Here is an 11,403-nt window from a genome sequence, read left to right on the forward strand (position 1 = left end):
AGAAACCATAGCTGTGTATGGGATTTGGAAAACCCCTGTCCCCCTGCTTCTCTGTACCCCACCATCAGTATTTTCCCAATTTCCCAAAAGGGTACATCTATACAACCATGGACCCAAATCCACCCACTCATTCTCACAGGACTTTGTCAATGAAACATGGGCTATAGTGCGCTCAATTCAGCACTTTTTTTTCAATTACTGAATCAAACAAATGCCTCTGTGAGGGTGAGAGAAGGACCTGTGCAGCAGAACGTCCATTTTCTCAGAAAATGTAATTCAAAGTCAGTTTCTCATTTAAAACCCACATGTCCCATTTTGATTCAAACTCACTGTGAGGGCCTTCATGCACATAAGCTGTACAGTGAAGGTCCTCTGCTAACATCACATCGATGTTTGTGAGGCGGTCAGTGGATATTGGAAATTTAGCTTGTACAGTGATCAATAAGTCATCAACTAATATTAAATTAGCTAGTTTCCACTCAATTATACAAAGGCTGGCCATATGCCTGCTTTACCATTGTATAATCCACTGAGTCCTCCGCACAAACCTCAATGCCATTAGAGGATGCCTTCAAAGAAATTTTCAATTTACACATTAAATCCCTTCCCAAGAGATTAATTGGACACACTTCTGAAAACAAAAATGCATGTGAGAAAGTTTCCCCAGTTTGTAAAGAACACTTTAAAGGTTCTGTGACAAATTCTGTGGTTTTGGTACCTGATGACTATTGATGTTATCGCTTTCCGTGTAAGCTCAGGCTTTTCAGGGAAGTGTGAAGCTCTAAGAGTGGATGTTGTGGCCCGTGAATCAACTACAAAACTAAGCTCTCTCCCTGCCACTGTCATGGTTATTCTAGGCATGGCTGTGTAAGCATTAGTTTGTGTTAATAATAAAAGTTGTTCACTTATCGTTTCTGATGTTCGTCCAGGCACTCCATCCCCGCCCAGCTCCTCCACCCCCAAGGCCTCCTCTCAGTCGGAAGGCTCCATTGCTTGCAGGGCTTGTCTCTGGTCTCCATGTCTGTTGGGACAGTCTCTTATGAAGTGATCAGGGCTTCCACAGATGAAACACCCTGCACCTCCGCCAGCGTTGCCATAGCCTCTTCCGCGTCCTCGTCCCCTGCCTTGGCCTCCGCGCCATCCCTCACCTCTTTGATTGTGGTCCGATGCCAGATTCCACAATGCCAGCTGTGCATCAACCAGTTTGCGCTCCTCTTTTTCTCATTGTTTTTCTCTGGCGTTCAGAACTTCTTCGGCATGCTCTGCATACTTTTCCACCTCTTTCAATCGGCTCACGTCCACATCTAAACAGTTGGTTTCAACACAGGTGCGTAGATCTGGGCGTAATCCGCACACGAAGTGATATTTCAGCTGACTTTCCCAGGCTGTTATGTCCGCAGTTTCCCAGTCCTCCGTTGGTGGTCCGCCGCCTCCGTGTTTCCTTCCAGGAGGCTGGAAAGGAAGGACCGCGCGGATTCGCCTGGTTGTTGTTTGCACTCTGCAATTTTTCGCGGGTCATATTGGCGCGGATACCTCCCTTTTGATGTGTTCACACAGTGCATCAAATTTGGGGAGATATGCCTGACCCAACTCTGTCCTGCTGGGTTGAATGTCCACTCCAGTCATGAGATCTCCTTGCACTCTCGTCCAGTCAACTCCCATCAGGACGGCCAGCACTCTTCCCAGCTCATGCAGGCTTGGACGGAAAGTCTCACAATTGTTTTAAGCATTTGCAGAATTCCTCTCCCGCATCAGTGACCTTGGGGAGAGAACCGGGGAGAGAACCGGGGAGAGAACCTCAAGCATCGGCGTGCTAAACTGGTTCATGGCCTCGACTGGGCCGGGAATCCCATCCTCTTCGTCGTTGTCCCTGGAGCGGAGTTTCATGCTTACTGGAGCAATCTCCTTTTTTCTGGCTTTGGGCTTTACGCTTGGCACTGTGATGCTCTCAAGTGTGTCTGGAGGGGAAGAGCCTGGGAACAGTGGCTCTTCTTCCTCCTCAGTCTCGTCCTCCTTCACCCTTATCTCTCGTGCTGCTTGGATGGGAGGGTCTCTTGGTGGAATCTGAAGCTGTTGTTGAGCGGTTGGTTGCGTCTCGGCAGCTGGAGGGAGTTCAGGTGAATGCGGAGGTAGAGGAGGTGCTGAGGCCTGGCTGGGTGATGTGGATTCACGTCCAGGTCCCAGTTGATCTTCAGATATAGGCCGTACTCAGGAGGGGGTGGACGGGCCAGAACAGGCACGGGAGTACATGGAAGAACAGCACAAACATTTGCACAATTGTTAGATATGGGTGAAATAGCACACACATTTGATTTAACATCCTCATTAACTTCTCTCTTCTTTGCATTTCTTTTCTTTTTCTGAATTCTTTTATCTGCTTCTCCCTTCCACATTTGTTGCGCCTGCCGGTCCACTACAAACAGCTCTGGAAGTTTTTTACAACACCCACTAATCTGAATATTCTGTCTGAGTGTTTCAGTCTCCTGCTCTTTGTGTCAATTCATCTGTCAACCGTTCCAACTGATTTGGACTGAACATACAACTAGAGCTCAAATTTGTGAAATTCTCACCTTTTATTTGCTGGCTGTATGTGGGAATCTTTATCAAGGAGTGGTCAGATGTTCAAAGCCACAACTCGATTCCCACCTTCGTCACCAAAATTCTTGTTTATTCTTAGTATTGTGAAGATGATGCTGAAAACGACTTCTACACCAACACCATTCTTTTGTTGCAAATGATCAGGTCTATTACAATGAAAAGAACAGCATCTTAATGAGCCCCAGTCGACCACTTGATATTTTCACGCCATCCTCAACTTATAGGTTGGTTTGTCTACATGAGGTCAATGTTATGGCTTTTATTTACTTCATTTCCTCTTGTAGTAAAGAGAACTTCGTCCTGCCACCTCCAGTAAAAAAAAAAAAACAACTTACCCCAACATCCCATTCTCGTAGGCACAAATTCAACAACGTCATTCCTTTTACTGCAAACTTAACATGCATGTGGACATTAAATGTACATCAGCACTGGCCCTTGTTTTGACAAATGTCTGAGCTCAAGGAGTCTGGACTCCATTTGTACGAGTGAAGTTACACATTGCCTGAACAATAAGCACGTGTGAGTTGCCCTGTATAAGAGCATCTGCTAAATGCTGTAACTGAGGACCCAGAGAATACAGCTTGCTGCTTTAATCTGTAGCTTGAGAGAGGCATTGTTCAGCTCAAACTCAATTATGATGGTAAACTGAGCCCAGTGCCATCCCCTGCTGGACACTACCTCAAGATACTGAATTGTTGGCTGAAAGTGGAATACCTCACTAACTTGGTTTAGTTTAATCTTGAAAGTTGGTGCAGCTATGAGCTTGGTCTTTACGTCAGTAAATCAAATGTTGCACTGGGCTCAGTATATCTAGCTAACCACAAGCCAGCCTGTTACACTATGCTCAGCAAGGTTTAAGTTCTCTGGTTAAAAGGACTCCAGGTTTGAACACACACAGAAATTAAGGACTATCCATATCTTTTGATAAGTGAGGTCAGGTGTAGAGTAGCCATAGCTCCTCTTCCTGAAGTCAGGATCAGGAGTTTAGCCCGCTTTATTAAACTCAGCACAACCAACGGACACTTCAGTAAAGACACCACAGAGACGTCTGTCAGGGAAAATAAAGTTTATTGAGAAGCACAGCAGGGAGATGGAGCAGCTGGAGTCCATGAGCTCATGCACAAACTTCACAGCAAAGTTCTTCAGACGACCACGAACTCTGCAACAGTACAAGACAACTTTAGGACCTCACTCCTCCACCAGACACCAGCCTCCACATTACATTCTCTCCCAGACCTGGAGTACCCTCCTACCCTGCACTAGACTGGAACATCTCAGGGGGAACCTCCTGAAACCAAGTCCACCTTCAGAAACAGATCAGAGCTCAGTTCAGGAAGATCCCCCCACTGAGATCACTCCACAGTCCCTCCATCTGAGAGAAGAGCTGAAGTGAGGGTCAGCAGCGCTGGAGGAGACCACCCCAGTACTGACCAGACCCTCAGGAGGGTCATTACCACCACACTCCTCTCCCTCTCCTCCAGCAGTGACCCCCACTCAGATCACTCTCCTTCACCTGGACCTCAGTGTTTCAGAGCGGGATTAGGATCAGAACCTTTCTCTGAGTCTGGAGATTTTTTCACTGCTTCCACTTCTGGTTTAAAAACCTGCTCCCAGTCAAAATATTCTGTCTCTACTTCTTGTCCAGAACCTGAACCATCAGTCCATCTCTCCTACAGCTTCCCCACAGAACGACGGGCTCCTGGACACAACACACCTCTCATTACACAGGGTCAGCAGAGTCAAACACCAGACACCAAGAATCCACAGGACATCCTTAACATGCCACAGCTGCACAGTTTAGCACCCCCTAGTGACCCACTGTGGTTCTACTGCAGCATTTACAGAGACAGACCCTTTAACCAATAAGATCTAATAACTCACCTCTGTAGCTCCTGATCACTCTCGACAACTGCAGCCCCTTGGCTCGCACCTGCTCAGACTCAGCTGGAAAACACAGCACTGCAGAGAGACACATACATGAGAACAGGAGCGTAACACTAGGAGAGAAGCCCCACCCCCCCAGCTCTGAGACAGACCCCAAGCTGCTGAGTAACAGAGGTCTAGCCTCCTCCGGTTCTGAGAGATAAAAATCTGTGGTGGAACTGTTCAGAACCTCTAGCTTCTCTCAGAACAGGAACCAAAGGGTGGACCACCCTCTCCTTCTCTTTCTAAAGACATGGGTTCTGAAAGATGTAGACTTACAGTGAGAGATGAAGGCCAAAAGAAGAGCCACCACCAAGAGCTTACACTGAACCATGATGAGAACCTGAAGAACCTACATAGCAGAAGGAACACACTGAAGAACCTTCCTCAGGAGCGCAGTTAAATAGCAGCACTGATGGGCCTCAGGTGGACTTCAGTAATCAGACACACAGCGCCCCCTGCTGGAGAACACACACAGTCAGCAGACTCCTGCAGGGGGTGCTCTCTCCACACTGCCTCCCTTTTCTATGAAGGTATTGGAACAGATCTAAAAGTCTAGTTGGATTAAGTTTGGAAATTGGGTTTTTCAAAATAGATATTTAGTTTTTAGTCTTTAATCTGGATTCTTTAATCAAATCTAAACAGGATTCAAGGCTACAACCAGGTTTTTCACAACTATAAGTACAAACCTTTTGATAGTTTTGATAAATACCAGGAGGATAGTGTCCCACACTGAGAGGAGAATTAAAGTTGGACAGATTCTGAGGACACTCTTTGTACAGAAACGTCTTGAAAATAAACCTGTTACTTAAAATTGACTAAAAATTTTTACAGTTTTCACACACACACACACACACACACACACACACATACTCACTCACAAATGCACACACACACACACACACATACTCACTCACAAATGCACACACACACACACACACACACACACACACACACACACACTCACAAACTCACAAATACACACACACAGTGTGACATGTCCCAGGGGGTTATGGGTAATGTAGTTCTTTTGTTTGCCGGCACAATGAAGGCAATAAAGCACACCTGAAATGGCAACGTGTGTGTATGTATTTGTGTATTTGTGAGTAAGTGTGTGTGTGTGTGTGTGTGTGTGTGAGGAGAGAGAGAGAGAGAGAAACAGAGAGAGATTAATTAATGAAGGCCCATCCACCTGAGGCCCATCAGTGCTGCTATTTAACTGCACTCCTGAGGCAGGTTCTTCAGTGTGTTCCTCCTGTTCTGTGGGTTCTTCAGAGTGTTCCTCCTGCTCTGTGGGTTCTTCAGAGTGTTCCTCCTGCTCTGTGGGTTCTTCAGATTCTCATCATGATTCAGTGTAATCGCTTGGGAGTAGCTCTTCTTTTGGCCTTCATCTCTCACTGTAAGTCCAAATTCTTTAGAGCTCATGTCTTTAGAAAGAGAAGGAGAGGGTGGTCTGCCCTTCGGTTCCTGCTCTGAGAGAAGCTGGAGGTTCTGAGTAGTTCTACCACAGCTCTCTCTCAGAATCAGAGAAGGTTAGACACCTGTCTCTCAGCAGATCTGTTTCTCAGAGCTGGGGTGGCTTCTCTCCTAGTGTTATGCTCATGTCTGTGTCTCTCTGCAGTGCTGTGTTTTCCAGCTGAGTCTGAGCAGGTGCGAGCCAAGGGGCTGCAGTTGTCGAGAGTGATCAGGAGCTACAGAGGTGAGTTATTAGATCTTATTGGTTAAAGGGTCTGTCTCTGTAAATGCCGCAGTAGAACCACAGTGGGACACTGCGGGGTGCTAAACTGTGCAGCTGTGGCATGTTAAGGGTGTCCTGGTTCTTGGTGTCTGGTTTGTCTGACTTTGCTGACCCTGTGTAATGAGAGTTGTGTTGTGTCCAGGAGCCCGTGGTTCTGTGGAGAAGCAGTGGGAGAAATTGATTGATGGTTCTGGTGCTGGACAGGAATTAGTGAAAGGATCTCCAGACTCAAAGCAAGGTTCTGTTGAACCAGAAGTGGAAGTATTGAAAGGATCTCCAGACTCAAAGCAAGGTTCTGTTGTGGAAGTACTGAAAGGATCTCCAGACTCAAAGCAAGGTTCTGTTGTGGAAGTACTGAAAGGATCTCCAGACTCAAAGCAAGGTTCTGTTGTGGAAGTATTGAAAGGATCTCCACACTCAAAGCAAGGTTCTGTTGAACCAGAAGTGGAAGTATTGAAAGGATCTCCAGACTCAAAGCAAGGTTCTGTTGTGGAAGTACTGAAAGGATCTCCAGACTCAAAGCAAGGTTCTGTTGTGGAAGTACTGAAAGGATCTCCAGACTCAAAGCAAGGTTCTGTTGTGGAAGTACTGAAAGGATCTCCAGACTCAAAGCAAGGTTCTGTTGTGGAAGTACTGAAAGGATCTCCAGACTCAAAGCAAGGTACTTATCCTAATCCCGCTCTGAAACACTGAGGTCCAGGTGAAGGAGAGGGATCTGAGTGGGGGTCACTGCTGGAGGAGAGGGAGTGGAGTGTAGTGGTAATGACCCTCCTCTGAGGGTCTGGTCAGTACTTGGGTGGTTCAGCTCTTCTCTCAGATGGAGGGACTATGGAGTGATCTCAGTGGGGGGGATCTTCCTGAACTGAGCTCTGATCTGTTTCTGAAGGTTCCCCCCTGAGATGTTCTGGTCTAGTGGAGGGTACTCCTGGGAGAGAGAACCTAATGTAATGTGGAGGCTGATTTCTGCTGGAGGAGTGAGGTCCTAAAGCTGTGTCTTGTTCTGTTGCAGGGGTTGTGGTCGTCTGAAGAATTGTGGTGTGAAGTTTGTGCATGAGCTCATGGACTCCAGCTGCTCCACCTCCTTGCCGTGCTTCTCAATAAACTTTATTTTCCCTGACAGACGTCTCTGTGGTGTCTTTACTGAAGTGTCCATTGTTTGTGCTGAGTTTAATAAATCAGGCTAAACTCCTGATCCTGACTTCAGGGGGAGAAGCTATGGCTAAAACTAGGGTGTTCAGCAACACAGGATTCTACTTTTCAGATATGTAGTGTCCTCCTGAAGTCGGTGAAGATGTTTGGGCTTACATTGGCTGGCTACCAGACCCTGCTTTGTGGTGTAAACACCCCACAGTACTTTTGGCTGGATAAGCTAACCCCAGAGCTGGTCGTAGTACAACAGAACTAAAGTTGTTCATATAATTGGAGCTCAGAGGACCTCAGTTACTGAGGGGGACAGAAACCTAAGCTTAGGGTTAAACTCAACAATTCTGACTCAAACTGCTCCACACTCAGCAGTGGAGGGTCTACAGCTCAGGGTCAGACACAGACCTGCTCATGGTGCTTCTGGGGTTATCGGTCACTTTAGGAGACAGTTGTTTATCAATGTGAAGCTGCGTCCAGGACCAGGTAAAGTCGTGTTGACTTATGTTTTGTTAAAACCGGTGGGTCTCTGGGTGTGGTGCACAGTGCCTCCAGTTTTAAGGTGGAAATTTGACACAGGAGTAGGTTTGTGGTTTAAACAGTGGTGTCTCCTCTGTCTGCTGTTGTGTCAGTGCAGGACTCCAGAGTCCAGATCGTGTGTGTGTGTTCACTGTGGATTGTGTGGTTTATAACATGGTGTGAGAGGAGCTCAAGGGAAGGTCTAACATAGTAAACAGACTCACAGCTGCGATGGTTAAGGTCTCTGCCACAGACAGGTTAAATGTGGAATACATTGTTGTATGTCATACAATGACTAATAAGTGTGCATCACTGTTTCCTGCAGTGAACACACACACTAGGTGCTGTGCACACACCCAGAGGAGGGTGCAGCCAGCATTAGTGTTTTTAGTTTGGAGCTGTGCTCTGCTGCTGTCGGTACCATCCAGCAGGGGGCAGAATGATCTGTTTGGGTGTGATCAGTGCTCCTCACAGCAGAGAGCTATGGTTCCTACTGACACTCGGTGGCCTGGAGGTGGAGCTGCTTTAAAAAAATGATTTAAAATTTGAAAAATATGCTTTTCCTGGAAATTGTTTATTGATCTTGGGATGAAATTACTGACTGCTCCTTTAATAAACACAGTGCTGGTCATGTGATCAGAACAAGCTTTATTAGTGACCGTGGAACAGAGGGGCTACTACACTAAAATATTTCCATAAACTTCAAAGCGCTACTTGATTTTTAAAATATTATTCACAGCAGTCAGACAAATGTATGGATTATTATGAGCTAAGCCACCGTGCTCCAGAGAGTGACAGACAGACCCTTTAACACGGTTTCCTTAGATCTATATCATACACTCACACACACACACACACTGTCCACTAGAGGCCAGTGTTTAGGTTTGAATTACACACTTATACACAGTGTCCACTAGGGGGAGATATATAGGATCCAGCGTGGCGAACAATGCACAGTGATTGAGGCTGAACACCATCAGATTCTAATAGCAATGTTCCTCTAGAGTCTTCAGTTCAAGGAACTTTTTATATTTTCATATTTTATTTTTTTTTCTCTCTTTCTCTCTCTCTGTCTCTCCCTCTCTTGCATGCTGGGAGTTGTGTGAGAGTGATGTGGGGTGAGACTGTGCTGGTGAGAGCTGGCTGATTGTTTCACATTTCCTTCTATTTTTCTACACATTTTTGGTGAGTACTTGTACATTTGGTTGTTGGAGTTGGTGTCAGTGCTGGGAGCGGAGAGATGGGGTCTCTTGTAGAGACACCATCTTTGTCCCTCCGCCATGGTTGTAGATGTGTTACTGAGGGTAATGTCATGGTGGAGGATGTACTTGACAGAAGTGAGGAGTGCAGTGCTGTAGAGAGGCAGGAGCCAATGGTTACTGATTCACAGATGGATGAGGGCCTTTCTGATGAGGGTGATGTTGGGTCTCAGAGCACTCTTAGTGAACTGGACTCCTCTCAGGTAGAGCCCAGTGGAGATGCTGAGGCTGAATCACAGGGACCTACTCAGGTGGATCGGTCACTGTACAGTTTACAGGAGGTGAATCATTTTCTGGATGAAACATATGGTAAAAAGATCAATGTTACAGACAGATGTAGATAAGTTTGTGAGGTCAGTGGCGACGCTTCAGAGGGTCATCGAGTGTGGGCCTTGACGCCTTGAGTTAAGAGAGAGGTTTTCGGTTGAAGAAGCATATTACCTATTGTTGGAAGAGTGCAAAGGTGGCGAAGAGAGTCTTCTACCTGCCAGTGATCAGGTGCCACACGGTCTCTTTCTTCATCTTTGCTGTTTCTCAATTTTCTAGTTTTCTCTTTAAATTCACACGGGGAAGTTTTGAGAGTGGGTTCTTTTAATATTAACAGAAGTGGAGACAGACGTAAGTGTGCTTTAGTGTTCCACAGTGTACAACTGAAGGGACTGCATGTCTTTTTTATTCAGGAAACACATAGCGATGTGCAGAATGAATATGACTGGGCAATGGAGTGGGAGGGGCAGCAGGTTCTTAGTCATGGGATTCTCTCCCTCGTCAGGAGCCGGGATTTTACACACAGTGGAGGTGGTGAAGAGTCGCCTCGTAGTGGTTAAAGCTGAAATTGAAAGCTCTTATTTTTATTTCATAAACATCTATGCCCCCAATGTGGGACATGAACCTATTGTGTTCTTTAATGCACTGAGGGATGTTTTGAGGCAGTGCGCTAATGATGGGTGTTTTGTTGTTGGGGGAGACTGGAACTGTACAGTGGATTTCACTGTAGACCCAACTATGGAGGAACCCCACGTAGAGTCCGCTGTGTCTGTCCAGGCTCCTAGAAGAGTTTGAGCTGTTGGACGTGTGGAGGGTGAAGAACTCTTCAGTGAGACAGTACACCTGGATGAAGGTCTCAGATGGTAGATTCAGTGCTGCCCGTCTGGATTTATGTGTCCAAGCATTTTAGCAGTAGAATCACTGATAGCACCATTTCTCCTTTGGGGTTCTCTGCCCATCACTTAGTTTCAGTCACAATTAGTCTGTCACACTTTTCTAGTACCTTTTCATACTGGCATTTTAAAGTGAAACATCTGCATGATGTTGAATTTTGTGCTAAATTTAAATGCTTTTGGGAACAGTGGAGGAAGGAGAGGGAGCGGTTTGATTATTTGAGGCAGTGGTGGGAGGTTGGAAAAGCACAAATACGGATATTTTGCCAGCAGTACACTGCTAGGTCCAGTATTAAGATTAAGCAGGTGATTCGGGATCTGGAGAAAGATATACAGTCTCTGGAGCTTGGTCTGACTCCGGACTGTGACCCCAGTGTTGTCAGGAATCTACAACGCAAAAAGACAGAGCTGAGTTCTTTCCTTGATGAAAGGGTGAAGGGAGCATGGTTAGGTCCCGTTTCTGTTTTCTTGCAGACATGGATGTCCCAAGTGCTTTCGTCTTTAACCTGGAACGTTCAGCTGCAGCACGAGAGGATGGCCGGTCTTCATCTCCCAGATGGGCGAGTGTCTACTGACAATAAGGACATGCGCAGACATGCGGTAGACTTTTACTCTGCCCTGTACACTGCTGAACACTGCCACTCTGACTGTGCTGCCCAGCTTCTGGAGGGACTGACTCAGCTGGAATCTGATGCCAGAACTGCTCTGGACTCCTTGCAAGAATTTACTGCGGCGTTTGGTCAGCTTCACACTGGACGATCCCAAGGAGTTGATGGACTTCCAGCTGACTTTTATAAACACTTTTGGGAATGTCTTGGGGGTGATTTTTATGATGTAATTTGTGAATGCAGTAGGGATGGTGTTTTACCTGATTCGTGTTTGTGTGCTGTCTTATCGTTATGGCCAAAGAATGGGGATTTGTCACTTTTAAAGAACTGGAGACCAGTCGCTCTTTTAACCACAGACTATAAGACTTTCTCTCTGCCGTAGTGCATAAGGATCAGTCTTATTGTATCCCAGGCAGAACTATTATGGATAATTTGTTCTTGGTGCGGGACATTCTGGA

At 46.3% G+C, this 11,403-nt stretch overlaps 1 protein-coding gene and 1 long non-coding RNA gene across 5 annotated transcripts; one reads left to right on the forward strand and one right to left on the reverse strand.

Annotated features, from left to right (window-relative positions):
- Nucleotides 1-3,563: 3,563 nt before the first annotated feature.
- Nucleotides 3,564-4,921, reverse strand: LOC136697907 (uncharacterized). Its single transcript, XR_010802757.1, has 4 exons — nt 4,801-4,921; nt 4,480-4,557; nt 4,151-4,297; nt 3,564-3,757 (listed from the first exon to the last, which is right to left on the reverse strand). It is a non-coding gene; the product is annotated as an uncharacterized lncRNA (long non-coding RNA).
- An 841-nt stretch (nt 4,922-5,762) lies between these two features.
- On the forward strand, nt 5,763-7,423 carry LOC136697772 (uncharacterized). Of its 4 annotated transcripts, none has more exons than XM_066673023.1 (5): nt 5,763-5,920; nt 6,143-6,220; nt 6,402-6,551; nt 6,687-6,920; nt 7,269-7,423. In XM_066673023.1, the coding sequence occupies exons 1-5, from the start codon at nt 5,866-5,868 to the stop codon at nt 7,283-7,285; spliced, it is 534 nt and encodes a 177-aa protein (XP_066529120.1). In that variant the 5' UTR covers nt 5,763-5,865; the 3' UTR covers nt 7,286-7,423. The 4 variants fall into 4 exon arrangements, with proteins under 4 accessions (XP_066529120.1, XP_066529118.1, XP_066529119.1 ...); XM_066673021.1 differs by having other exon boundaries at nt 6,402-6,506; nt 6,570-6,920; XM_066673022.1 differs by having other exon boundaries at nt 6,402-6,506; nt 6,615-6,920.
- The last annotated feature ends 3,980 nt before the right edge of the window (nt 7,424-11,403 follow it).

This window comes from Hoplias malabaricus, chromosome 5 (assembly GCF_029633855.1).
Source record: "Hoplias malabaricus isolate fHopMal1 chromosome 5, fHopMal1.hap1, whole genome shotgun sequence".
In the NCBI taxonomy this organism is placed as follows: Eukaryota; Metazoa; Chordata; class Actinopteri; order Characiformes; family Erythrinidae; genus Hoplias; species Hoplias malabaricus.